Source organism: Pseudopodoces humilis, chromosome 7 (assembly GCF_049639895.1).
Source record: "Pseudopodoces humilis isolate 2021_Gansu_Grassland_sample_001 chromosome 7, ASM4963989v1, whole genome shotgun sequence".
Taxonomy (NCBI): Eukaryota; Metazoa; Chordata; class Aves; order Passeriformes; family Paridae; genus Pseudopodoces; species Pseudopodoces humilis.
The window spans coordinates 1207191-1232503 of NC_142206.1; the positions used below are offsets into that span (position 1 = coordinate 1207191).

At 42.6% G+C, this 25313-nt stretch overlaps 3 protein-coding genes across 27 annotated transcripts in view; 2 read left to right on the forward strand and 1 right to left on the reverse strand.

The window, feature by feature from the left end:
* The first annotated feature begins 2687 nt into the window (after window positions 1-2687).
* On the forward strand, window positions 2688-10453 carry LOC102108472 (uncharacterized). 8 transcript variants are annotated; one of them, XM_088058429.1, is made up of 7 exons: window positions 2688-2943; window positions 3071-3137; window positions 3582-3723; window positions 4070-4174; window positions 5905-5985; window positions 6675-6842; window positions 7069-10453. In XM_088058429.1, the coding sequence occupies exons 3-7, from the start codon at window positions 3669-3671 to the stop codon at window positions 7098-7100; spliced, it is 441 nt and encodes a 146-aa protein (XP_087914555.1). In that variant the 5' UTR covers window positions 2688-2943; window positions 3071-3137; window positions 3582-3668; the 3' UTR covers window positions 7101-10453. The 8 variants fall into 8 exon arrangements, 5 of the variants coding, with proteins under 5 accessions (XP_087914555.1, XP_087914554.1, XP_087914556.1 ...); XM_088058428.1 differs by having other exon boundaries at window positions 3075-3137; XM_088058430.1 differs by having other exon boundaries at window positions 2688-2893; window positions 3004-3137; window positions 6628-6724.
* An 827-nt stretch (window positions 10454-11280) lies between these two features.
* On the forward strand, window positions 11281-18533 carry CYB5R2 (cytochrome b5 reductase 2). The gene is made up of 9 exons (XM_005531573.3): window positions 11281-11401; window positions 11491-11637; window positions 12268-12340; window positions 13402-13508; window positions 14506-14635; window positions 15376-15459; window positions 15977-16062; window positions 16624-16723; window positions 17669-18533. The coding sequence occupies exons 1-9, from the start codon at window positions 11387-11389 to the stop codon at window positions 17839-17841; spliced, it is 915 nt and encodes a 304-aa protein (XP_005531630.1). The 5' UTR covers window positions 11281-11386; the 3' UTR covers window positions 17842-18533.
* A 141-nt stretch (window positions 18534-18674) lies between these two features.
* Window positions 18675-25313, reverse strand: part of PPFIBP2 (PPFIB scaffold protein 2) — a 98563-nt gene continuing 91924 nt past the window's right edge. For 16 of the 18 annotated variants that reach the window (XM_088057257.1, XM_088057244.1, XM_088057240.1 and 13 more), the window contains 6 exons: window positions 24642-24764; window positions 23693-23815; window positions 22720-22908; window positions 22154-22324; window positions 20533-20598; window positions 18675-19874 (listed from right to left, as the gene is read on the reverse strand). In XM_088057257.1, coding sequence (XP_087913383.1) covers window positions 19803-19874; window positions 20533-20598; window positions 22154-22324; window positions 22720-22908; window positions 23693-23815; window positions 24642-24764 — 744 coding nt within the window. In that variant the 3' untranslated portion in view covers window positions 18675-19802. The other 2 variants (XM_088057258.1, XM_088057245.1) reach the window with 1 other exon arrangement.

Here is a 25313-nt window from a genome sequence, read left to right on the forward strand (position 1 = left end):
CTCACATTTTTTATTTCTTTTCTGAAATTAAGAGCCTGATTGCACAGGTCAGAGCCAGAGCAAAAGTGGCCTTCAACTGGCCTTAAGAAATGTCATCTCAAAATGGGATTTCTCTCATATGCCTGCCTGTGAATTACTTCAAAAATGGGTAATCACAAAATCTAGACCTGCATTTGAGTTTTGAAACATTCTGGAATTTTTTTCAAGTAAAATGATCCACTGGATGTTTGCCAGAACATGCTTGTAACCACAACATGGCTTGGAGCCAGTTGCCAACCCATTTTTGTGGCGTGTTAAAAGTTTTTCAGCTTTCCTTCTGAACTTTGATCTGTGTTTCAGATGGACTGCTCCCTCAGGTGTTGCACGAAGCCCCAATCCTGAGCAGCAGGGAGTGTTTAGAGCTCTGCCAGCCCTACAGGGACCCATCCAAGGTGACCCATCACGTGTGCTGAATTTCCAGAGGGAGGAGGAGATTCCTGCCAGGCCAGCTGAGCACACCCTGCCTGCCTAGCAGTGCTTCTCAGGAGCCCTGTGTGCCAAAGCAAACAAATTCACCGTAAACTGGGAGGTTTGGATGGATGAATTCTTTCAAAAGTTCCCTGTGGGGCAATGCTCTTAATGATATGGTTCCATTTTAATTATCGTATGGGTTGTAGGACAGGTTCCTGACAGCAGTTTTGCAATGTACCCCAGTGCAATAATGCTCAGGGCTTTCTAACTTCAGAACACTTGATAAATTTATCCATGTTGGAAAGATCCTGAGGGTGAAAGTCGAAAGAATGGGATTACAGGAAGGAAAGGAAGTGGGATAAAGGTTGAGTGATTGTTCTTCACTCCTTTTTTGCGTGCTCAAGCACGTCAGGGATGCGCCCATGAGAGAATTGTCCCTCCCCTCCTTGACAGTCCTGACTAACACCCTAAAAACCCTCCCTTGTGACAAATCCTCTGTCTCAGAACATTTGATTGAATTTTATCTTTTATCAGGATACAGCACTTATATGATTTGCTGTCAAAGCACAATCCCTCCAAGTGTGTGGCACTTGTCAAAACCAAATTGAGAGCATCGTAAATGTTTGCTTCTCTTCCACTTTGCCTCCTACTTGGACTTGTTTATTTTTTTTTAAAGAATGATCCTATTAAGCAGCTAGCCAGTTAGCATGTTTGTTGGAATTTTTTCCTTTTTTTTTTAAGGGGAAATTCACCAGTTGAAAGTATCAGAGATTCCATGTGCTCTTTTCTGAGTCATTTTTCTAGGCTCAGACATGTTGGATCAGACATCTGACGACAGGGGGACAAGTCATGCTCAGAAGTGATTTTGTTCACTCCTCCCAAGAGGCCATGAATGAATTCCCCCTGTGCTGGGGAACTCTGTGTGACCATCAGGCACCACTGCCAAAGTCACAGAGCTGGAAATACGAATGGCAGGGGTGAACTTTACTGAGAGCAACAAGAAATGCAACTGATATTTTCTCCTAGTTTGGGCCAATTTCATTAAAGGGTTTTGGAGACTGTGTTAAAACTTACACAGAGAACTGAAAAACTGGGGGAGGGTTATTTATGAGATTTAGTCAATGAGAAGAAAAAAAATGGGAGGGGAAAAATAAAATTTCCTATTAAAAACCATCTTCAATTGGTGATTTGAAGAAGGAATCCCCATAAAGGGTCAGAGAAAAATGAAAAGGATTTAGCTTGTGAAAAAGTGCTGCTCAGACTGAACAGTGTGGCTCATTCTGTTAGGGGCTGCTCCAGAACTGTTTGTTCCAACATCAGCATTGCAATTTTTATTTTGATTCTAAGCCCTAGTTTATTGTAGGCCCTGAGTCCCTGAAAACTCCTGGGATTTGCCTCAGTGCCAGTGGTACAAAATTGCAAATAACAAAATTGTGAATATGAAACCACAGTGATTTATTCTTCTTTTTCCTCCCCCTTCTCTATCCCTCCTCTATTAGATCTGAAATTGAAAAGCTCCACAGGTGAGTACACTACTTTTCCCCAGTATCTTCTATCTGTGCTAGAGCATAAAAAAGTAGTTCTTTTATATAATTGTTGCTTATATAAAGTATTAAATAGTTGTTTATATAATTTATAAAGAAAGAAACCTTTTTGAAAACATTTTTGCAAGTTTTTATTAGTCTTCCCAGGATGCTGCAGGGGAAATAATCTAAATAATCTAAAAAGTACTTGACTTTAAATTTGTTTTAAATTTGTTTGTGTTTGTGTTTAGATAGTTTTGATAGATGTTGCTCTGACTGGGTTACCTTGCAAGCAGAAGGAAGGGCAAGAGGAGATGATTTTTGTGGTATTGTGTTTCTGCTGACACTTGGCTGAAGGGGAAAGCTTTTGCTTCTCCTATGAAAGTAATTTTTAACAGCAAATTGAACTGTTGCAAAAATCTCCTGCTGTAGCATAACCAAGGGCATTGCTACAGATGGGCTGCCATGAACACTTTGGTTATTTTTTGGGGTATCTATTTTTCCTCACAGAAAATTATTTGTACTGAAATCTTCATGTAGCCAAGAGTTTCTTTAAGGTAAAAGAAAAGCCCTGCCATTTACAAAAAAAAAATGAGAGCCCATTAGCAGGGCTTCATCCTTGCTCCCAGATGATGGGTTTTAAAGCTGATTTACCATCATTCCAAATAAAAGAGAGGAAGAGAAGACACAGCACCAGTCTGCCAGCAGAAACAAAGTGCAGCTGAGCCATCCTCTCTCACAACAGCCTCCAGATGTTTGAGCTTTTTGCTGGAACAGCTGATTGCAAATGAGTCAATCCTGATTCCTTCCTTTATGGGTTAACTCACAGCCTTTTGTAGTGCTCAGGATGGGAAACTCTGCAACAGGGAAGGGGAATTGCATTTTCCTGGAAGGCCTGATCACTTCTGTCAAAACCACCAGTAAGAAGAGAAAATAAAGTCTTCCCCCAGAGAATATTCCCCAATCAAGGGTAGGTTTTGGGGTGGTTTTGGTTGCATTTTTGTGAATGGGAACTGATTTCTTCTTCCAGATTGTGTATATGGACTCTATTTGTGCCAGAAGGGAATTACATACTGCTTTGTTTCTCCCACTTTGAGGTAGAGCCAGAAACATCCTGTGACTGTGATTCTTTATCAGTCTATTCAAAAAGATGACAGACTGGTGGTGAGTTTTTGTCCCCTTGTTCTTTAAAACAATCATTCAGGTTAGAAAAGACCTTTAAGATCTATAACCTGCCAGAGCACTCCTTACTCTAACAGCAAGCACACCCTGTGAGGATGTGGTGGTTTGTTATGTTTCACCTGTATTTGCTTGATTGATACATTGAGATGTAGGATCTGAAATAAAAAAATTGGCATGTGGGAGGTGAAGAGGTTGGAAAAAGCCTGGTAGGGAACTGTTATCACATTTCTGGTGTCAATGATTTTCACTCTTTAATAGTGTGAATCTATTTGGGCTAATGGGTTAATAGGGAAAGTAGAGGGATGAATAGGAAATTTCCTTTGCATCCTAAAATTTTGATATCAAAGTATTAAAAATGGTACATGCAAGTTTTCTCAAGTAACTGAAGGCTTCAAACAGCGATTATTCTCTAATGTTATTTTTCAGGGAAATTCTGTGGAGGAGATATTCCATTACCTATTTTATTTGGCTCCAATAGCATAAGGCTGAAATTTGTTTCTGACAACGAGGATTATGGAACTGTTTTTTTCCATTACTTACAAAGCTCTTACACCAGATATTCTTCCTGGTAAATTTAAGCCAAGTAATGTGCCTGCCTACACTCTTGGGTGGAGACCTGGAAAAAAAAGTCAGGAGAAAATAAAGCAGAGGAAGCTCCTGTGGTATTTCTGTGTGGGTGATGCTTTCATGGGGGGCCTTGAGGGAGGCAGCTGAGGCTGAAATGGGGAATTGTGTTTGGTTTTGCTGTGCACAGCAGTTCACCATCCCTAAGGATGGGCCCAAGGGCCACCTGCTGAGCCTTGAAAGAATTCCTGCTGAACCTCCTGATGAACTCCTTAAAAGAACCTCTGTTCCTGCTCTGGCAGCATTTCCAGCTGTTCTTTCCTTTCTGTTTTTCCTGCCTGGATTTCCAGACGCTGGCTGGGAGTCCCTGGCTGTCCTTTTTGAAGAAGGAGTGTTGGAGAGCACTAGAGCAGCCTGGCAGGATTGTCTGTGCCCCACAGAACCACGAAACCAAGGTACAACGTGAATCCTTTTTGTGTCTACCTGATGGAAATGGGCAGCACTGAGCTAACAAGAAATGGGGCAGCTAAAGACAAACAAGATCAAGCATGAATAATGCTCTGGATGTAGAGGAATCACTATCCATCCCAAAAGACAGACAGCTTTAGCTTTGATAGGTTATGGTAAAATAGGATTTACTGGCTTGAATTTTATCATTGCAGATTCTTCCAGAAAATTTAATATTTATGTATCACCTGTGAGAGGTCTGAATGTCTCAGAAACCAAACCTTGCAGGAATCACTCACAATACTAAAGGCCCTGTAGATCTTTGAATTTTTTCAAGATGACTCTCACGAGGTTCCCTCTTTAATTTTTTTTTATTTAAAACTTACATACCAATCTTTTGAAGTAGAAGAGAGTGAAGATTGTTCCTGTGATACCATGAGTGTGTATGAAGATGTGGGAAAAGAGGAGAAAATTGGTTTGAATTTTGATTTTTTAAGTTTTTTTTTATTTATTTTGGGGATAATTTATTTCTTTTATGACTTTCACCAGCCCTATTGTCCAGTGTAAATAAAGTTTACTTGTGGAGTCTCAGGTAATGTTATAGGTACTAGTTCCAGTACCCTGAAAAATGCTTGCAGGTACTGCTAATTCTCCTCCACTTACAGAGGCAAAGCCACATTGAAGTGAGCCATTTTTGAGTGTTTAAATTCTGTGTGAAATGCAGCTCTGAAATAATTCCAATGAAGAAAACACATAGCACAGTAATTTGGGTCTATAGGAACGATCCTGCACAAAGCACCTGAGACTTCTCCTTTTCAGAGTCCAGCTGCTCTTCATCCCAGAGCATCATTCATGGAGTTTTTGCCACTTGCCTTATAGTGAATGAGAGGAAAGCCCATCCCAAAGAACTGTTTTCAGCACTTGCTTGAAGCTGCTGCTTAGATTAGGGAAAATCAGGTAGCTGGGTGTTTAATTTGTAATGAAGTTTGTGGGTGCTGCAATGGAGTGTTGTGAAATGGTGAAGGGACCCTGCTGAACGAGGACAGGCTCCAGCAATGGATCAGACCTTCAGCCTCAGCCTGCTCAGCTCTTGGTCATGGCTACCTTTTACCTTCCTGTCTGAAACCTGGAATATGCAGAATACTGTGCACCCACTGTTGTCAGAGAGAAGGATTAAACAGTACCTGTTCATTTCTGAGCCTTTGCTTTCTCATTTTTAGTCTAGTCTTGTGGATTTGCCCTACCAGCACCTGTCCTAAGCTCCTCTGCTGTGATGCTGGCTGTCTTCCACTCTGATGAAACAGAGACCTTTGGAGGATTCAGAGCTGCAGTGTCCTTTGTTCATTTAACAGGAAATAGAAAACTAAATAGGAACTTGGGGAAATGCCTCCTTGGGGCAGCACAAAGGGCTCTTCAGTGAATTGCCTGATCAGAATTAATTTGTTCTAGGAGATTCTCATCTAAAAAATTGTTTCAGTGAAAAAAAAAAATGGATTGTGAACCTCTTCAGGAATTAAACAAAGGGCTAATGAAGGGTGAAGACAAACAATAAATCTGGCCAAAACCTGAGAGTTGTGTTTGTGGTGCATTTTAAATAGCACTTTATTACCATATTAGCACAGATCCCTCCAACAGAAATGTTTCTTCTACAAAAATAAATAAGAAAATAAAAGTTATACTATAATACAAATAAAACTGAAATCATCCTGCTAACACACTCACCACACTCATTTGCTAGATTTAAATATTTTGAATTCAACTAGAGAAGAGGATTTTGAAAACCTGAATGTTACTGAAGAAGAAATAAAGGTTACAACAGGTAAGACAACCTCAGTTATGCTTCCTTCATGGGAATAGACAGTACCTTTTGGAATTTATAAACTGATTTATGAATTTATAATTGAATTTACGAATTCTCAAAATACCTAATAGTTGCAGTTGGTCCAGATTTTTTAAATAAGGTATTTTGAGGAAATAAAAATATGCACAGTGACATTTACATGCTTTGGCTTTAGCAGAACCTAATTTTTCTTGTTTCTTTCATCTTGCTAAGTCATGTACAGCAATTCAGTAACATTTCAGCTTATATATCAGTTTACACCTACTTCCTACACCTACTTCCTTTGTTGAAAACAATTGCAAATTGCAATTGCAAGTTGCAAATACACAGCAATTGAAAACAATAACCAGCATTTTAGAGCTGCCCTTTTCCCCTCTAGTGCTCTAAGGAAAACGAGGTGAGCCTCTGTTCATTGTAGTTTTGAGGCTAAAACTTTTGAAGGTAGGTGGTAGCTTTCATCTTGGTGAAGCTCTGTTTTAGCTGAGATCATCTCCTCACAGTGGTGTAAACATTTGGATACTTTTTAATGAGGGAAGTTGGAAGATTTAGCAAAAAAGGGGGAGGTGGAGCTTGAGAAGCTGTGGGGTTGCCCTTAACTGGAACGTTCTTTATTTCTCCCAGTCTTAACCTCTAAAGGCTTCTTGGAACATCAGTGCTTTCTGTTCCAGAGGATGTTTGTGGAATGCCTTCAAATCAGCCCAGGTTCCTGTTCAGTAGGGTAAGTGGAGGTGAAGGAGCTGTGCCCGGCTGGTGGCCTTGGCAGATGAGCACACCTTTAGAACAGCAATCCTTGCCCAAGAGTGGCTCGTCCCAGCTGCCCACTGCTTTCACTCCAGGTGAGTGCACTGGGATGAGCCCTTCCCTGGGGATGTCTGTGACTGCAGGCGTGTCCCTGCAGCCTGCTGGCTCCATCCAGGGTGCCACAGGCCTGGCTGCAGCTTACACTGCCTCTGGATTCCTCTGCTCCACACACGTGTGCTGGAAAATTGCAGGTTTTAAGATTCACGGGTTTCAAATCTGCTCTTGTATCAGCCTGACAATGAACTTTTTATTTTTCCTTAGGGAAGCATACAGAGACTGATGGATGGTGGTAACAGGACTTCATGATCTTGCAGAGCAAGACAGGCACTGTGTGCTCCGCTTAGTACTGAACTACAAATCAATCTTGCAAAATAGCTTCTAATGTAAATGCGATTCCCAAATTGTCCTGTGGTGCTGCAATCCAACAGCCTGCACACTGATCCTAATCTGCATTTACACAACAGCTTTTGTGTGGCTGTCAACACAGGTCTGTGCCTTCACTGAGCTCTAAAGCTCCGTGTCCTGGAGGATGTGGGAGTGAGAGGTGCATTGTCTCTGTACTCACTGGTGACTGTCACCAAGACAGAATCAATTAGGGCATGAGTTGCCACTTTATTCACACTGCATAAATGTTTTTCCAAGACTCTCTTCCTACCCTTGCTGCTGGATGGAGTTTTCTGCATGTTCCCTGTTCCATGTCACAGACGCATAATCTTGACTTGTTAATATCAGAAAGCTGGCGGTTTCTGGAGCTGCCTTTAAATGTGTTCTCTTCATAAGGCATCTTGGAAATTGATAACACCAAGGTTACTTAAAGCCTCACATTCCCAAGTCTTCCAGGAAATGTCTTTGCTCTCGTAGAAAAGCTCAGTCAAGCAGTATTTTATACACCCAAGTTTTAATGACTCTGGACTCTGACATTGCCCTGCTGCAACTGGCTGAGCCCACGGAATTCAGCCCCTCCGTGCTCCCAGTGTGCCTCCCTGCCGAGGAGGAGATGCTGCAGCCCTCGGGGATGTGTGTGCTCACAGGTGGGGTGCACCTGAAGCAATGATGCTGCTTGGGCGTGTTGTGCCTGTGTTTTAAATAGCACATCCTGTGCTGGAACTCTCCTTCTGTCTGTACATTGGGTTTTGGAGAACAGACATGTTGAAAAGTTTTCACTTGTGTAAGCTCAGCTAGCTGTGAAGAAACATGGGTAGGAGGAGAGAAATCAGATAATTTAGATGGAGACCGTTTGAAAAGGAAAGGAGTAAAGCTTCCTTCTGGAACCACTAATTCATGCCTCTACTGCATGATGTGCTTTAATTCAAGACAGGGAAAAGGGGAAAAAACTGCAGGAGCTGGAAGTCCCCATCCTGGCACCTGACAGATGTCAGGGCTATTACACAATAATAATAATAATTGTGTAAAATAATAATGCCAGTAAAGTGACCCAGGGGATGATCTGTGTGGGACAACTCGGGGATTTATACCCTCCATGGAATTACTAGCTGGGGTTTGGGATGTGGAAAGAAGAGCTACTCAGTAGTTTACACCAATGTTGATTTTTTTGTTGACTGGATCAAGAAGAATATTAATAGTAGTGGTATGTATGACAAAAAACCCCCAACAAAATAATTAAATTAATCCTTTTATTATTGTTAGATGATTAATTCGAGGTCTTTTCCAGGGTGCCATTTTTATATTTGGGTGTCCAGCACTCCTTGAGATCTTGGCTGTTTAAAATATCCCTAGCTGAATGCCCAGAAAAGAAACGAACTTAAATCAGCAGTAACTTCTGAATCTTATTTCTTCCAGTTGTATTATTATTATTCCGCTTTTGAATGCATCTGTAGTGTGGATGAATGTTTTCCTTGCTGTGGCTTTGCAGCTTCATTTCTTGGGGTTGGGAGGAGCATGAACTGACACAAGGTGGCAGCTAAGCCCACTTTGACAAGTTTACAGCCTGTCTTTACTGATTATCTTTTCAACATTTACCCTGTTTTATTCTTCCTTTTTTTTTTTTTTTCTCCCTGTTTTCATTGTGTGACTGTCAAAAGAAGAGTTCTGATGGATCCCATTGTAAAACACTCCCAAAGCACAAATGCCATTGAAAACAAAATTTGGTGGGAGCGTGTTTTTGACTGATGAAGATTCAGAGTAGCTGATATTTACCCTGGGGAATTTACTGCTGATTTACCTGAACTGATTCTTTGGCTTTACACCAGTGTTGGAGCAGTCACAAGTTACCTGCAGGCTCCTGACGCTCTGTTAATCCATTTTAGAAGGGAAAAGAGGGAAAAGAAGCCACATGAGCCAAGCATGTCCTCGAATGTAATGCTGGAGAGTATAAAAATACTGCAGGATATTTTTAATCCAGTTTCTGGTTTTACAAATTGTGTGGTGTTTGAACAAAAGTGTTTGAAAAGACAGGTGTTACAGGCCAAGGGACCATGCAAGAATGGATAGCTATCCTAATTAATCCATGAATTAACTTGTAACTAGCAGTTTGTTTAATGTCCAAAAAGCTGCTTATACAGAAATCTGTGGTGACAGGCACCAGTTAGCTTTGCAGACTCTTCCTGCTCTCAGCTTCAGAGTTTAAAACTGGATTAGTAGGGTAGTACAACAGGTAGCACAAGAATAATCCTCCTTTGACTCAGTGGTGTAGATAATAACCAGAATGTATCTCACTTAGATTTTGTTGATATAAATGGCAAAAATATTTAGAGAGTTTTTTCTCATACAAGCATTTGGTGCCAGTAACCCTCCTTTTTTATTATATTAGTTTTGAACTTTGGTTCTTTGAGGTTTTTTTTTTAACTTTTAATTTTATTCTGTAGCTGGGGAAATAATAATCTCACTGACTGTATTTTCCAATTAATAAGGTAAAGATATTTGACCATTCTCTTCAGTGTAAAGTTTGACATTGAGCACGAGTTTTTTTGTGAAGCTATGAAAATATTTAACAGGGGAAGGATTAGGGGCAAATTGAGATTCAGATTAACACCTGTGTTACATTATTGATACAGAATGTGTGTTCTATCTTTGCTAAACTTTCTGAAGAGATCTTCAGAGAGAAATGGGGGGAAAATACCCTTTCTAAATTTTTATTATAGAAGCCTGTTAATGTTTGGTTATGGTGGACTGTATCAGTTTATGTTGGGAGCAAATGTGTATTATCTCTGCTATCCTGTTTGGCTTAACAGGAACACAGTGACTTTTATCTGTTTATTAATTTAAGACAAGGATTTCAAGTGGATGTGTTCAAAACAGCAAAAATCGTGTGGGGAGAACTACAGGTGTTATCAGCTGTGATGATATTGAATGCTGTGGTTATATGCTGGTAAATTGATATCTCTTATGAAAATTCCTGTCTTAAATTCTGTCTTAAGATGTCTGGTTTTGATTTGATTGTTATGGCACTAACTTTTTGCTTGGCTGCTTGATGTTGGCCTTTTGTGTTTCTCCTAGTATGATTTTATGAGGAGCCTAGTTTTGTTTTTGTTTGTCTTATCTTTCTAGTCTCTTGTAAAGTGCCGGTACCTTTTAGCAACAATATGAACTGTTTTCTGATGCAAATGAAATCTTGATTTAAAAACAACTGAAAAAAACAAGAACTGGAAAAAAAATAATAAAATACTTTCAAGGGGGTTCATGTAAAGGGGTTGTATTTTAGTTTTGAGGCGAGGATTTGTGACCATAGCTTGTCCTGGAATGGTGTCCCGCTATCTCTGTGCTCCTCTGCCTGTGGAGATAACCCATTCCTGACCCTTCTCCCGCTGTGGCTCTGCCCAAAAGGACACGACATCCCCATTCTCATCTTCCCTGTTTCCTTTTATCCTCGCTTTGTTTCCCTTGCACTTTTCCAGAAGTGGCCACGAGGGCAGGTTTATTTCTCATTTAGGAACCCATTCATTGCTGTGCCTTGAGTGCACAGAAACACTGCCACTTCTTCATCTGAAGTGATTACTTCGACTTTGCTCTCTTCCTTTAATTTATCCCTGCGGAAAGAAGCTTTAAGCACTGGAAGGGAATGCCCGGGGAGGTGGTGATGCCCTGTCCCCGGAGGCGTTCAAGGAAAGCCTGGCCATGGCACTCAGTGCTGGTTAACACGGGGCTGTCCGGTCACAGCCTGTCCTCAGTGACCCCAGAGCCTTCTCCAACCTCACACAACCGGTGAAATGAAGAATTTGGCTTCTCCAACCTCACACAACCGGTGAAATGAAGAATTTGGCTTCTCCAACCTCACACAACCGGTGAAATGAAGAATTTGGCTTCTCCAACCTCACACAACCGGTGAAATGAAGAATTTGGCTTCTCCAACCTCACACAACCGGTGAAATGAAGAATGTGACTCTAGGGGCGGCCTGAGGGCGGAGCGGGGCTCCCGGTGGCGTGAGGGACGCGGGAGGAGAAACCAGGAGGAGGGACCGGGAGGAAGAAGCGGGAGGAAGAACCAGGAGGAGGGACCGGGAGGAAGAACCAGGAGGAGGGACCGGGAGGAGGGACCCGAGGAGGAACCGAGAGGAGGAACCGGGAGGAGCCGGGGCTGAGCGGGCCCGGCGCGGCGGGAGCTGTGGGGGGAGAGGCCGCCATGGAGGCGCTTGCGGTGAGGGACCGGGCCGGGGCGGGGACCGGGGCTGGGGCCGGGACCGGGCCCGGCCGTGCCCTCCCCGCCTGCCCTTCTCCTCCTGACAGGGAGCGCCTGTGGCCGTGGCCGTGGCCGTGGTGGCCGCGTCCGCCCTGCTGCTGCTGCTGCTCCGCGGGACGGCGCGGAGGCCGAGCGGCCCCGTCACGCTGCAGGACCCGCTCGCCAAGTACCCGCTGCGGCTGCTGGACAAGGAGGTGCCCGGGGGCGCTGGGGACGTGGGGCAGCGGGGCTCCGAGGGCGGTAGGTCCGCTGGCCCGAGGGGCTCTTGGCCACCCCAGGGATCGAATCCCCAGAGCAGGGCACAGAGCCCTCCAAGGCTGTGAGCCCCGAAGCCGCCCTGTGATACTCCCAGTGTAGAGCAGGGTGTGTAAAAGCGTTTCTGCCACGCTGCGAAGTGTTGTTTCCCGATGCTTGGCGTGTTTAAGTGGCGGCTGTGTTCGTCCCTCGGTTGCTGGCCTGGGTGCACCGTGAGAAGCAAGCCCAGCAGCCTGAGCTTCTGCACGCCCTGAGTTGCCTGATCCTTGGCCACAAGCATGGAATGTGCTCACTGGCCTTGGGCACCGGGTTTCCTAATTTTATCTGTGCTAAAGTGCTGTAGGGATTGCGCAGGCAGGCAAAAATCACTTCTTGTAGAAGTAAGGAAGAGAAAACTGCTTCTGAAACCCCTGGTTATTTCAACTTTCTTTATCAAAGCCCTTTTCTGTGTCCTTTCCCAGCATTTGGCTTGCATGCTAACAAGGAGCAGGCTTGCTAAAGCATATTGTGTTGAGTTTGAAATTCAAAGTAGTGGTGATGCTGACCTCGTTCTAACTTTGGTTTTCTAGGAAATCAGTCACGATACTAAGAAATTCAGATTTGGGCTACCCTCAACAAATCATATATTAGGATTACCTGTAGGTAAGTACTGCAAACACTTAATTACTCGTATTTCTGGTTTCTCACAGTTCTTGGACTTCTGACTGTGAATTTAAGGCTCAGAAAAGCAAGGAGTTGAAAGCTGCATCTGAATGCTGCTGTCTCAGGGAGAAATGTCAGGTTTCCCAGAGGGTTGTGTTTCTGATCTTTTGTGAGAGCTTTGTCCACTTGTGTGGTGTAGGTTAGAAATGGAGCAGTGAAACTGAAGTGAGCCTGATGGAACTCATCACCAGTCAGGATATAAGCCAGAGTGATATCTGTCAAAGCTTTTTCATGTTTCTTACTTGCATTCTACTTCCATCTGGTCCCCTCAGTCTGTTGGCAATTGCCCTCATGGTTTTGGCAAATGCAGTCACACTTGTAAAGGAGAAAGGGGACAACTCTGCTGCCTGGGAAGATGCTGAAATATTCAGAGCCTTTTCTGTGCATGCACTTACCTTCGGATCACACACATGTCCATGCAACTTTATCTGCAGTTCTGTTGCACTAATTTCAGCCTAGGATTTGCCTTCTTTCCTGTACCCTGGTACACTTACAGCACTGAACCTTGGACCTTGGATCAATGATTGTCTGTGCAGGGGAAAGTCTCTCTCTGATCTGCAGATGTGGCTCTGTTCTGCACTGTTTGGCACCTCCCTGTGCTGTATGGCAGGTGTCAGGGTCATCCCATTCCATGCTGTGAGCATGTCCTTGCATGCTGTTTGTTCTTCTCCAAACTCTCTTCTGCCTTGTATGGGAAGGAGTAATGGAATTTACTAGATAAATGGTAAACCAACTGAGATGTGCTCTGCAGTGCTTGTGTTTATCCAGATTCATTCTTAAGAATTTAGGAATAAGATCCTGAAACTTTATTACTTCCTGGGAGATTCCTGCTCTGGGTTGAAAAAAGAGAAGAAACTGAATGTTTCTTAAAGCATTTGTATGGCAAAGATTTTCTCTGTGATTGCATGCATAGCAGGTTACAATGCCTGCTTTTCCCTCTTGTCCTCCAGGGATGAAAAAAAAAATAAAATAAAAATCAGATTATAATTCTTTCTCCCCAGGCCAACATGTTTACCTTTCTGCAAAAATTGATGGGAATCTGGTGATCCGAGCCTATACCCCAGTTTCCACTGACAAGACAAAAGGTTATGTTGATTTAATTATAAAGGTAAATTTTGTTTTCATTTAATATAGATGAGTTTGGTAACTGGAAGGAGGGCAAGTACTTCATTTTAGTGAAATGGTTTGTTTTGATTTAGTCATCAAATTTCATCGTCTTTCATTCAAATTTCATTAAATTTCATTGTCATCAGATCTCATCTCTTTCAAGTAGTGTGACTGCATGGCAAACAATTCATTTCACACTGCCCTTGAGTTGTAAGTTGCATCCTGTCTGCTGTGTGGCACTGAGGGATGGCAGAGGAAGAGTAGAGGGAGGAGGGAATCACTTCCTTGGCAACTCTTCAGGAATTTCCCTGATACCTTTTATTTGGCAGTGCATGGATACTGACCTCTCTCCCTCTAGATGCCTGTGCTGCTGCTGGTGCTTACTGCAAACAGCTCTAAGCAAGTCAAACAAGGGAAATCCTATAAGCCAAGGGATGCAGGATTATCTGATCCCAGGACTTCTGGATTTCCTAATCCTTTTCTATGATAGAATTTATCCCTAGGCAAAAATCCAGGCGCTTTTTTTTTTTATGCTCTGTTCTTCATGTCACATGGGTGGTGAATGGTTATGAACTGCTTGATGCTTCTTACTTTTATTAACTACTATGAACTACTAATGCTTCTTTCTTAGAAAGCTGTTGTGAGTCTGTGTGGGAAAGTTTTAGAAGGAAAAGATGCAGCAGTGCTGTTTCCAGAAGGAGCAGCTACAAAAATGGGGTGACCTGAGGCAAGAGTGAAATGAGGGCAGCAGCACATAATCTGCCTGCCACCCATCCCTGTTATCCTGGCTGTTTGCAGGGAGCTGAGGGACACGTGCCCAACAGCACATTTGACTTATTTTGGCTGCTTCCTGCTCAAGAGATAACTGAGAGCAAAGAATTCTCTTGATTTCTTTCTCAGGTGCCAAATTTCAGGCCTGCAGGATTGTGTTCTACAGTTTGTGATAATGTCTGCAGGAAAGTTAGTGGTTGATAAAGTGCAAATGATTGTTCTTACAGGTCTACCACAAAAATGTGAACCCCAAGTTTCCAGAAGGTGGGAAGATGTCCCAGTATCTGGATAACATGAAGATTGGAGATACCATTGATTTCAGAGGGCCAAATGGACTCCTGGTCTATAAGGGGACAGGTACTGTGACACAAAGGTGGGAGAGCAAAAGGGAGGTATTAGTTATTTTCAGAAGTGTTTTATAAAACTTGACAACTGTAGAGAATCTCTTTTTTTTTTTTTTTAAAGTGGAAAAGAAGAAAAGCCACCTTTTCTAGACTTGACTGTGAGCCTGTCAGAGTTGATATGATGGGAAAGAGTACTCTGTGTAAGGAATAACTGATGAGTGTCTCACTCCTGGGCCTGTAAATCTGAAAAAATTGCTATTGCATTACATGACTAAGAAGTGTGCACTGGAAATAAAATACCTCAGCTATACATATGGAAGGAGATGCTCTAGATGCTTCCTAAGCAAGTGAGATTGTGACTTCAAATGCCCTCTGAGAATCTCAGTGCTGTTACTGAAAAAGCAGCTGACTGACAGCCAGCTCCATTTCATAATCAAACCAGGCCTGAGTTGACAGTGAGAAAATAAGCTCAGGGAAGTAATCCTCTTGTAGGATGCGAGTGAAAGATTTTGCACTGATCTCGACTGAGAGGAGCTGTGCACTTGAGTCTCACCTCAGAGTGCTCAGCATTTCTCTGGATGCTGACCTCCTGTGATCAGCAATCTCCTGATGAACCTCTCTCAGCAGAAGGGAGGGATTTCCAGAAGATTTGTCTTTATTAATTGATCATCTATAGTGATTTCTTCCCAAGGAATGTGTATCCATGTTTGTTTGGAAGATAATGTACCTATAGGTTTGGAATATTTCTTCTAGGTACCTTTCTGATCAAGCCTAATAAGAAGTCTGAGGCAGAGAAAAAGTTTGCAAAGCACCTTGGGATGATAGCTGGAGGAACAGGTAAAACTAACCCCATCATATGGAGTGTCTAGAGAGTGAAAATGTCTTTGTGGGTATTTGTGAGGACTATCACTGTACTTCGGCAGCAGAGTACTTACAACTGCATTTCTTTCCATTAATTTATTTTCATGGTGGTAACACTGAGGTATTACAGTGGTTTGAGCTCAGTTCTGGGGAGTAGCAACCTGAGGGTTTGAATACTGATTTACCTTGTGACCTCAGAGAACTCCATCAGTGACAAAAAGTATTTTAAGAGAATGTCTCGAGGGTAAAATGATGTACTAGTGAATCCTGAAGAGAAAAACCCTGCATACAAGAATTGTTGTTTTTGTTTTGGAACTGTTTGTCATAACAGAAACCCCCCCAGTCTCTGCACTCCATGTGGATTAGAAATCCAGAGATGTGTAGCCCAGTGCAAACTGAGATCCCATTGAAGACTGAGGGGAGGCAGCACTAATACTGAAGCTGGAGCCATGGAAAGGAACACCCACTTTATAACCATTCTGGTTTTTAACAGGAATAACTCCTATGTTGCAGCTGATCCGTCAGATCACAAGCGACCCCAAGGACTCCACAAAATGTTACCTCCTTTTTGCTAATCAGGTGAGGACTCTGACCCATCTGTTTGTTCTTCTTTAACAGCCCACTTGTTTTTGGGCCTCTGAGCTTTTTAAACTGATGGCACGTGTTTCAGACTCTTTCACACTTGGGTATCTCCTCATAGTTGCACTGCATTCCTACATTAGGGAATAAACACTGTGACCAGCTCCTGATCCCTCTGCTTATCTTAGTCCTTCACTGATTTCAAGGGAACAAGATTTATTTCCACTAATCTCTACAGTTAACCTTCACCATGCTAGTCCAGGGCCATTTGCCAGGGCCAGGGCCAAATCCAGCTCGTGATTTTAGCCTGGATTAAAAAGTTGTTCTAATTGCCATCTTCAGGACTGTGTTTAGATGACTGCTAAGTCTCACAATTTGTTGTTCTTAACCTCAATTTACAGAAGCCTGTAATGATGATAGCTACCATGGAAGGGGCAAAATACCAAATTACTTTCTTGATCTGCATAATTTTTATTGTTGCATTTGTTGTGAATGGCAGATGAGCTCCTGTCAGAGGGCGCCTGGGATGGTTTGGAGCTAAACAGCACTCTCATTTTGCAGACAGAAAATGATATATTGCTGAGAGCTGAGCTAGAAGACATTGCCAAGAGGCACCCTGAGCAGTTTGTGCTGTGGTACACACTGGACAGACCTCCAAAAGGTAGGGACACATGGAAATGCCTCTGCTCATCCCTGTGCAAACAGTCAGAGCTTCACTCTTGCTCAAGGGGACATCAGAGCAATGTCAGGTGTTCTTGTCTTACACTTTTAAACTCCTCAGAAACAAATCTTACCCCACACCCTGCTTTAAAGAGGGATTAAGCCAGGTGAGCCTTAAAAAGTGGGAGCTCATAATTTACCTCATTTGGGTCAGACATGTCACTCAGTGCATCTTCTCATGTATTTCAGTTTTTGGGAGTTTTCATCAAAAGTTCAGCTCTATTTTGGGCTATCTCCCAAATCAGGTTATATTAACATGTTGTTGGCATTAAATTGTTTAATATAATTGTTTAATACCTGTAAATGTTACGTGCACTTCTTTGTTTTGCAGCAGCTCCAGAAAAAATTCTGGTGAAACAGCTGCCATGTGTATGGATTAAGGCATCGTTTTTCTGACTTCAAGTGGCAGATGCATTCAATAATTCTACTGCTTGAAATAGTTTAGCATTTCTTTCCTCTTTTAGCTTGTTCTCTCTTATCACTAAACTACATGGCAGAGCTTTTGTTTTCACCAAACTCTGTCACCTCACCACTCCCATCTCAAAAAAACAGAGTACAAGTCTCAATACCTCTCCCTGCCACTGGGTGACCCTTCTTCACTGGAGAAGCTGATTCACTCTTCCTTTTTATTCCTACCTGCTCATTTCTTTTACATTTTATAATTTATTGTTTTAAGACCTCCATGTCTTACCAGCCAGATCCTTGTTATCTACATGCTTGTCCCTGTGGAAGGGGATCACTAGGTTTGAGCTGAGTGAGGAATTTCACCCTCTCCTGGCTTGCAGTGATGGTGCCATAACTTGATTCTTCAGCTATTTTAATGTGGTTTAAAAGGCTTCAGCCTGTAGAGAGATTCCAAGTAATTGAATGAATTTCTTTGTTGCAGACTGGAAGTACAGCTCTGGCTTTGTCACTGCAGAGATGCTGGAAGCCCACCTGCCTCCCCCTGGCAGCGAGACCCTCATTCTCATGTGTGGGCCACCACCAATGATTCAGTTTGCCTGTCAGCCCAACCTGGACAAGCTTGGCTATCCCAAGAGCAGTACATTTGCTTATTAACATTGATGGCACCTGATATCTTTTTTGGAAGTACTGCATATTTTTCTACAGGAACAGATAATGTGCAGCTGTGCAGCATTTGTGTGTGTGTGTGTGTTTTAACCCCTTGATGTAGTTTCTGTGGTTTATAACTTCATAATTACCTTGTGTGTTTTAATACTAAGAAAGTTGAGAAATCCTCTTGGATTGTGTGGGAGTTACTTAGTCTAACCTCTGAAATTACTATAAAACATTTCTGAGGGGAAAAAAAAAATTAAGATGAGAGATCATCCACATGAATTTGTGTTAAATCATTCCATGGTCAGCAAGAGAGGGGAACATTCACAATTTATTCATAACAGTCAAAAAATAAGCATTTATACCAGTGTTATGCTAATTAGGATTTCTTACTACGTATATTTAAAAGAAGAATCAGTTGTTTTGTGGATTGGCTATCCACAACAACGCACTGAGTTGTAAATACAGCATTGAAAGAAATAGGAAATAGTGTGTTTGGGATATCCCAGGGCTGCTGGAGCAGCAATCCCATTTGCAGTGCTGTACTAAGTCTGTTGGCTAATTGACCTAACAGAGTATTCCAAATGCCTGTGGTACCTGAGCTGGTCGCTAGCACTGACTGCATTGCCAGACTGGAACATTTAACAGCTTTGATCAAACATTAAACATTAGTGGTTTGCTCATGCATAGACTCATTTCTCATCCTTCTGAATTTTCCTTTTTTGCACTTTGCAGTGACTGAAAAGAGCTTGTCTTGATTTTACCACTGTGGACATTCAAGTCATGTGTTTATCTTCTTACACCTGACCATACAATGCAAGGTCTGTCAGGAGACACTGGTGAAGTGAGGACCAGGATAGATCACCTGTTAAAAACACCCCAGGTAGTTCTCAAAGAGCCCTTGCTGCATCCTGTGGCCAGCCCTGGAATTTCCCTCTTAATTTGGGAGGGTTGTGGCTGGCAGTGACCTGCCCTGAGGCTATATTAGAATCTAAAGAACACTTGCAGCCAGCAAGGAGAGAGTAATGCAAACCAGCCCTGTACAAAGTACTTTTCCTTACAATTAAGGAGACTTTTTTTCTGGCATTTATCTGTTTACTGAGAGAGCTTTTTAATAGCTCATTAGTACAGGAGATGTACATGTAAACAGATATCACAAGTAACTGCAGCTTCAACCTCAGCCCCTCAATACTTCTCTCTGATGCAGTCCTGTCTAGCCCAGTACAACAGCAGCAGATTTATTTTGTCAGGTGTTTTACAGAAGTACATCTTTTATTCTGGTACTTTCCTGGTTACAATTTCCTGCTGCAGTTGTTCTTGCCTTAGGTAAGGATTTGTGAACGTGGTAGCTTGTTATCCTAATAAAAGCAAGGGCTTGATGGACAGTATTATGTTCCATTCTTCCCACCCTACAGTGCCCTGGCTTGGATAAAAAGAGAGCAGGACAGTGAAAGGGGGGAAGAGATTGAAATCCTTTCTGGGGACCAGTCTGGCAAGGCCACAGGAGTGGTGAGTGAGCCATTGCTGCTGCTCTCACCAGCACCCAGCTGAATTCCAGGTACCTCTGATCTGCCCCCATGGTACAATTATGTATTAATGATTCCTGCACTCCAAGTTAATTATAAAAATAAAAAATGACAGAAGGTTTTTCGTGTAACAGTACATCGACACAGCACGTAACAGACAAGTGAATAAAAGGACAAAACATTGCCAGTCTTGGCTTTCCAGACTCTGGATAAGAGTCCCACTCCTCTCCCAGCCCCTGTTTGCCATTACATGAGGTGGGAAAACAGCACAGAGGAGAGTTACCTGCAAGGTGGGGCTGCCCTGAGGTGAGGAAATGCTACATGGGAGGTGGCAGAGGCAGAAAAGAGGGAAAGCTCTCCTGCTGCACGGCCCCCAGCTGCTCCTGGCCGCTCCTGCAGGCGCGAGGTTCGGGTAGCGCTCTCCGTCCTGCTGGGACATCATCTCCAGTCTTCAAAGGTCGGTGTTAGAAACCTGCTGTCATTCAGCATCTCATCCTGGCTCAGCAGCGTCTGAAAGAGCAGTTTGGGAAGGACTGAGGGTGTTTGGTGAGGGGCCTGTGCTCCCAGAGACCCAGCCTCACAACACAGGGGGTGAAAGCCACACACAGTCAAAGGGTATTTCTCCAGCTTTAAATAAGCTTTTTTTGCTTGAGGAAATTCTTAGAGATTTTGTGTCTGGCATGCAACTCAGCTATATTTTATAATTCTTCATTATGTCTTCCAGACACTTATTGTTTAATAAATTAACTTCAGTGGAACGAAGAAGCAAAAGTCAGGTGTTTTGTTTTATGTTTGCCACAGAGTTTCAGCTCATGTAAATTTTCAAAAGTCTGTACCTCATTCCTAGCCTGCTGTGAATGCTGTGACTGAGCTGGTGGTTACCTGCAAAATCTTTGAAGAATTGTTTTTATTTAAGGGGGTAAATAGCTGTCATTTTGTCAAAGAGACCGCAGAGTTCATGAAAACTTGGGCCTAGATGAAGCTTAATTTCTAGAGCAATTTAAAAGCAGTGGTTTTTTTTTGACTGCACGTCCCACCAAGCTATAAAGAGATGCTTAACAAGAGCAGAGACCCTCTTACTCTTCATCACCACCAGCAATGACCAATTCCAGTGAATTTTGGCAGAACACACGGGTGACTTTGGAAGCAGAGAGGAATGAGTACGTACCGTGAGGTGGGTTATGCCTTGGGAAAGAGCCCCTATTTGCATTACTGTGCCTTCTGAGTGTTCCATCTGTAAAAGCAGTCAGCAACTAGTTCAAATCAGACAGCATGTGCAATTTTATTCACTCTACATGCAGCTTTGGGAGGGATCTGTGCCTGGACAAATGAAGCTGGGGTAAGTTTAGCAGCTCCTTAACAAAAATGCCTCCGTGCTACAAGGTATGTGAAAATGCATTTAATGATAGATAGGAAGAGTAGACCCTGATTAAGAGACAATAATTCTGTGAGACTTGGTCTCCAATTCACAGTAAAAAAAGGGAGAGATTAACTGATATTTTCAATGAAAAGTAGGGTTTTCCAAATGGCCTGAAACCACTTACATTTCTGGTGGGATTGTTTCACAGGCAAGAAGTCTTTGATACAGTCCTACCTCTTTTTATACAGAAATGTCACAATCTAGGGCACTGTGATTTCCTGCAATGGGCCACATGCTCAGAAGTCATGCTTAATAGACAGACCATGCTCCTAGAGAAAAACCCAGTCTTTCTGTCATGCTTCAACAACTGCACAGTTCTTGGCTGAAAGTTAATGCATTCCCTCACAACCCTTAGCTGAGCAAGTGGACATCCACACTCACAGTCAGGGTTTGGTACTCTCCCTGTTGAGGAGCAGTACATTGCAAAAGACCAAGGTTAGCCAATGGACACAAATGAGATGTTAGATGCTCTAAACCATGCAAGTGAAAAAAATTACCTTCACAGTTAGTCTTTTCAATGTTGTGACCATTCTCTTATCAGTCTTAAACTGTTTTTATGTCGCTGGAGAAAGGCCAGTTTACTCCAGCTGCCTCTGTGTGGCTCTTGTGTGTTGCCAAAGCTCACACAAGGCTCCAGGAGCGCTCCGTTTTTCAGGGTTTACATCCCTTTACACACAACAGCAAAGTCAAAATAAAATTTGATAGTTTTTAGTCTTCAGCATTTCTCTGGATGCCATCTAGACAGTTTCATTCACAAGTTCACTACTACATTACAAAAGTGAATTAACTCTCAGTTTATTAATAATTTGTTCATTGCTGATGCATTTTCTTCACATATATTGTCTAAGCAGAACTACTCCCCACTGTACACCATGAAAGAAAAATTCAGTTGGATTCTCTGATTACTGTTAAAAAATACAATCCAGTTGTACTTTAATATAACTTGATAGCTTTGTACAAGTTTGTCCATATGAATTTAGTACATATTAAAACCGCCCATAAAGATAATGAAAAAAAATCGTGTGCTGTACTAAAATTATGAAAGCTGTAAGTACAAAAGTCTTGTGTTTACTGCAACCACGCCCTGGACTGACAAAATACCTCCATCTTCGGAGTGTAAAGGTGCCATAGTCCTGAAAAAGGGCCTGAGGATGGATGAGTTTACTATGAGATGCTGATTATAAAAAAAAAATAAACCCAACATTCTTAGTCTGGAACTCTGGTTTCCAGCGTCCACAGCCAACGCTTTTCTCAGTGAGTTCATGCGGATGTAGCAAAGAGTTTGTTACAGGGGAACATTTGGTTATTTGCAAGCTTTGGAATGCATGGAGAGGATGAGATGAGCATGGCATCAGTCTGTCTGTCCCACCTGATCCAGTTCCCTGTCAGTGAAAGGACTGAGGCCTTTGTAGCCACCATAGTTTTTCGAGGTACCATTGGCAGCAGCTGGGCTTGTATCCATAGGACAAACGTAGTCTGTTGATTCGTCAAACTTCTTTTTCCGTAAGTTTCCAAAATGCGAAAATCCAAGTTTCTTTGGCTGAAATAAGGAGTCAACACAAGTAGTTTTGAGTAAGACAAGTAAGGTTGTTCTTTAAACATTCAAAATCCTCCCCTTTTCCACTTATGGCTATACCCTGGTCATTCAAGTACGTGGATTCTGAATTAACTGCATTTCTTCTCAAACTGGGGTTACAGTGGGTGTTAATGTGTTTGCACCATGTTCCTTCTAAGAAAAGGCAGAACAGATTGCATGCTTGTTCTCAGGACCTGATGAAACAGGTACAGAGTGAAAGGTGCTGTCTCTAGAATTAAAGGAAATGCAGCACTCCTAGAATTCACCTCTCCCTGCCCCTGTTTGTCCCTTATTTTCTCTGTAATTCAGAGTGGAGGAGCCTGACACCGACACCTCTGCTTTTTGGCAGCAGTACCTACCCGAACTTTGGCAGTGGTGGTCAGAGGCGTGTATGCTGCTGACTCCATGATTTCCCTCTTCTCTTGCTGTGCCTCTGGCCCAATTAACACGTTAAAATTAGTGGTGAGGTGGCGGCGCAGGAGGGTCTTTTGGGGAGGGATATTCAGGAGCATGGCCAGCGTGTCGCCGTTGAAGCGAGGCTCGAGAATCTGGGAAAAAGGACAGGATGTTTCTTTTTTATATAAATATTTGCAACAGTAAACTAACTGCAGTGCTTAGCAGAGGGTTTCTCACTAAGTCCCTGCTCACATTAGACCTTTCATAGCTCACTTGTGATACGGGGGTTTGAATGGGAAATACCTGAAAAGAGCCAAGGAAAAATGCTGAGTGCCATCAGGCAAATATGTGTTTATATTTGTCACCGTATCATATGTTTGTTTGGGTTTAACAAGTTTCCCTTCAGAATTTTCTGCTCTACTCAGAGTACGAAATTAATCTTAGTACAATTTCCACCACTGCATTTTTGCAAAAATTCCACAGCAGTAGAATCGTGGTATTTCAGAACCCTGACATTACAGAGCTGCAAATAGTTCTGAATGTTTTGAGTTAAAAAAATGTAATTTCTGACTGCTGTGGTTTCAGGGTGGTTATTTAGCGTGGCTCAGATCTCTGGTAAATCACTCAAAGAAACACTCAGAGATGCCTTATCAAAAAGCAACTTCTGCACAGCACATTTCAGGTTTTCCTTTAAGTGCTGCCGTCACACACTTGTGCACAGCTCAGCTTTGATTACAGAAAGTGTTTTAGCTATTTCTTTCTTATTTTAGGTTTCCTTTGCAGAATAAAGATGTGCGGATCAGATAAAGAGGCTCCTTCAAAGGCCTGACCACGCTGCCATATTGCAGATGTGCTTGTTTCTTTCTGCTTGATGAACATCAGATAAGAGATGGTTTCTATCTGTCAATTTTTCATGGTGAAAAGGTGAATCCTTACGATCAGGCCCCCGTGCACTCCGCTGCCTCGAAGGTTGGGCGCGTACTCCGCCAGATCCACCGACCGCAGCCACTCCATCACCCTGTGGTTGGACCACTGCACCACGTCAGAAGGAGAGATGTTCTGTGGGGGGACCACAACAGGTGATGACACCACTGCCTGCCCTGTCAGAGTGTGCACAACTCCTGGCTCAGTTCAGATCGAAACAGCCTCCCTCCTCTTCCTCTTCCTCCCTGGCTGGGGGATTGTTTCTCCTCAAGGCCTCTCTCAAGCAGTCTCTGATGAGATGGCAGACCTGGCCCAGTGTGTTGCACCAAGAAGTGCAACAGCAGCAGAGATTACAGGGATAAAAATGTCAATGCATTTTGCTAATTTGGGTTTTTTGGTTAAAGCACTAAATAACGTGCTGGGTTTTAGCGCTGGCTAAAATCACCAGGGCACACATTTATTTTTTGCTGTGAGATATGCATTAGGAGAAGGGCAAAACAGGTTTAAAACTTAAAAGGTATAAACATGATTACAAGAATAAGAAGCATTGGAATAAAATTTCCAGAACACTCTTCTTTCTCCTGCTTAACCTTTTTTTTTCCTAACTGATAATGTCGAGACAATACCAGCACAAAAGGGAATGTCCCGACAACAGGGTTAATGACAAAACTATGCTGGTCAGGTAGAGGCAAAAAAACCTTACAGATTTTAAATATGAGGTCAGGCAAAGACAAATCATTCCAAATTATTCTCTTGGAAGATGAATTAACTTTTTATCCCCACTATGCAAATAACTTCTGAGGAGAAATGCACGAGATTTAATTAGTGGCATAACTGCTGCTTTAGGTGCAGGTCCCTAGGAGCAATGACTCTGTTGTAACACTGCTGACTTTCTGTCCCCTTTGGCTGGGACCAGGTGATTTGTGCTTGCTTAAATTAATTTATTTCAACATTCTTTTACCTCCTCAACAGGCCTCCTGCGTAGACAGTTGGGGTTGAAGCTGTTGACGTGCAGCACATGAATGGCACATTTAATGCTCAGGTGGTGCAGCTGACTGGTGACTTTCAGGAAGAGAAGGTCATTCTGTGAAGGAGAGAGAGATTTTAGTTTTGAAAGAGTTTATATTTGCTGTGTAGTTTCATAAAACACTACAGTAACTGTGGCTTAGGAAAGATGAAAGTTTATCCTTTAAAGAGGGTTTGGGTTTTATTAGGGTGGAGGTTTGGGGGGGTTCTGTCATTGATTTATTGGGGGTTTTTTTAACATTGCATCATAGCAAGACCTGGCTAAAAAATGAAGGCAGGATTGTAGCCTGTTAAGATAAATCCAGGTCTTAACTATCCAGACTTGGGCAGGAGAATGGGAAGAAAACACGGTGGCTGCGTGTGGTTCGTGGTGTTCTGTGGATGTGGACAGAGCTGTACAAGTCACTGGATTTCCTGCTCTTACTTTGCTGAATATTGTTTCTACCTTGGTGTGCAGAGCTCCAGAGGTTCCACATAAAACAAAAAAATTTTACTTTTAGTCCCAGTGTGCTACATGATATTTAAAGAAGGACTTTGCAGAAGTTAGCCCTAGCATCTGACTTATTTTATGGATTCCATGCACAGAGGAGTTGTTACTGGCACTATT

What these genes read in the sequence shown, in the direction of transcription:
- LOC102108472 (XM_088058429.1), top strand. Translation starts at nt 3,669, where the DNA reads ATGGAACTGTTTTTTTCCATTACTTACAAAGCTCTTACACCAGATATT. An exon ending in CACAGAACCACGAAACCAAG is followed by an intron (nt 4,175 to 5,904) that starts GTACAACGTGAA and finishes CTCATTTGCTAG; the next exon opens with ATTTAAATATTTTGAATTCA. An exon ending in GCCCACTGCTTTCACTCCAG is followed by an intron (nt 6,843 to 7,068) that starts GTGAGTGCACTG and finishes ATTTTTCCTTAG; the next exon opens with GGAAGCATACAGAGACTGAT.
- CYB5R2 (XM_005531573.3), top strand. An exon ending in ATGTTGATTTAATTATAAAG is followed by an intron (nt 13,509 to 14,505) that starts GTAAATTTTGTT and finishes TTGTTCTTACAG; the next exon opens with GTCTACCACAAAAATGTGAA. An exon ending in ACCTCCTTTTTGCTAATCAG is followed by an intron (nt 16,063 to 16,623) that starts GTGAGGACTCTG and finishes CTCATTTTGCAG; the next exon opens with ACAGAAAATGATATATTGCT.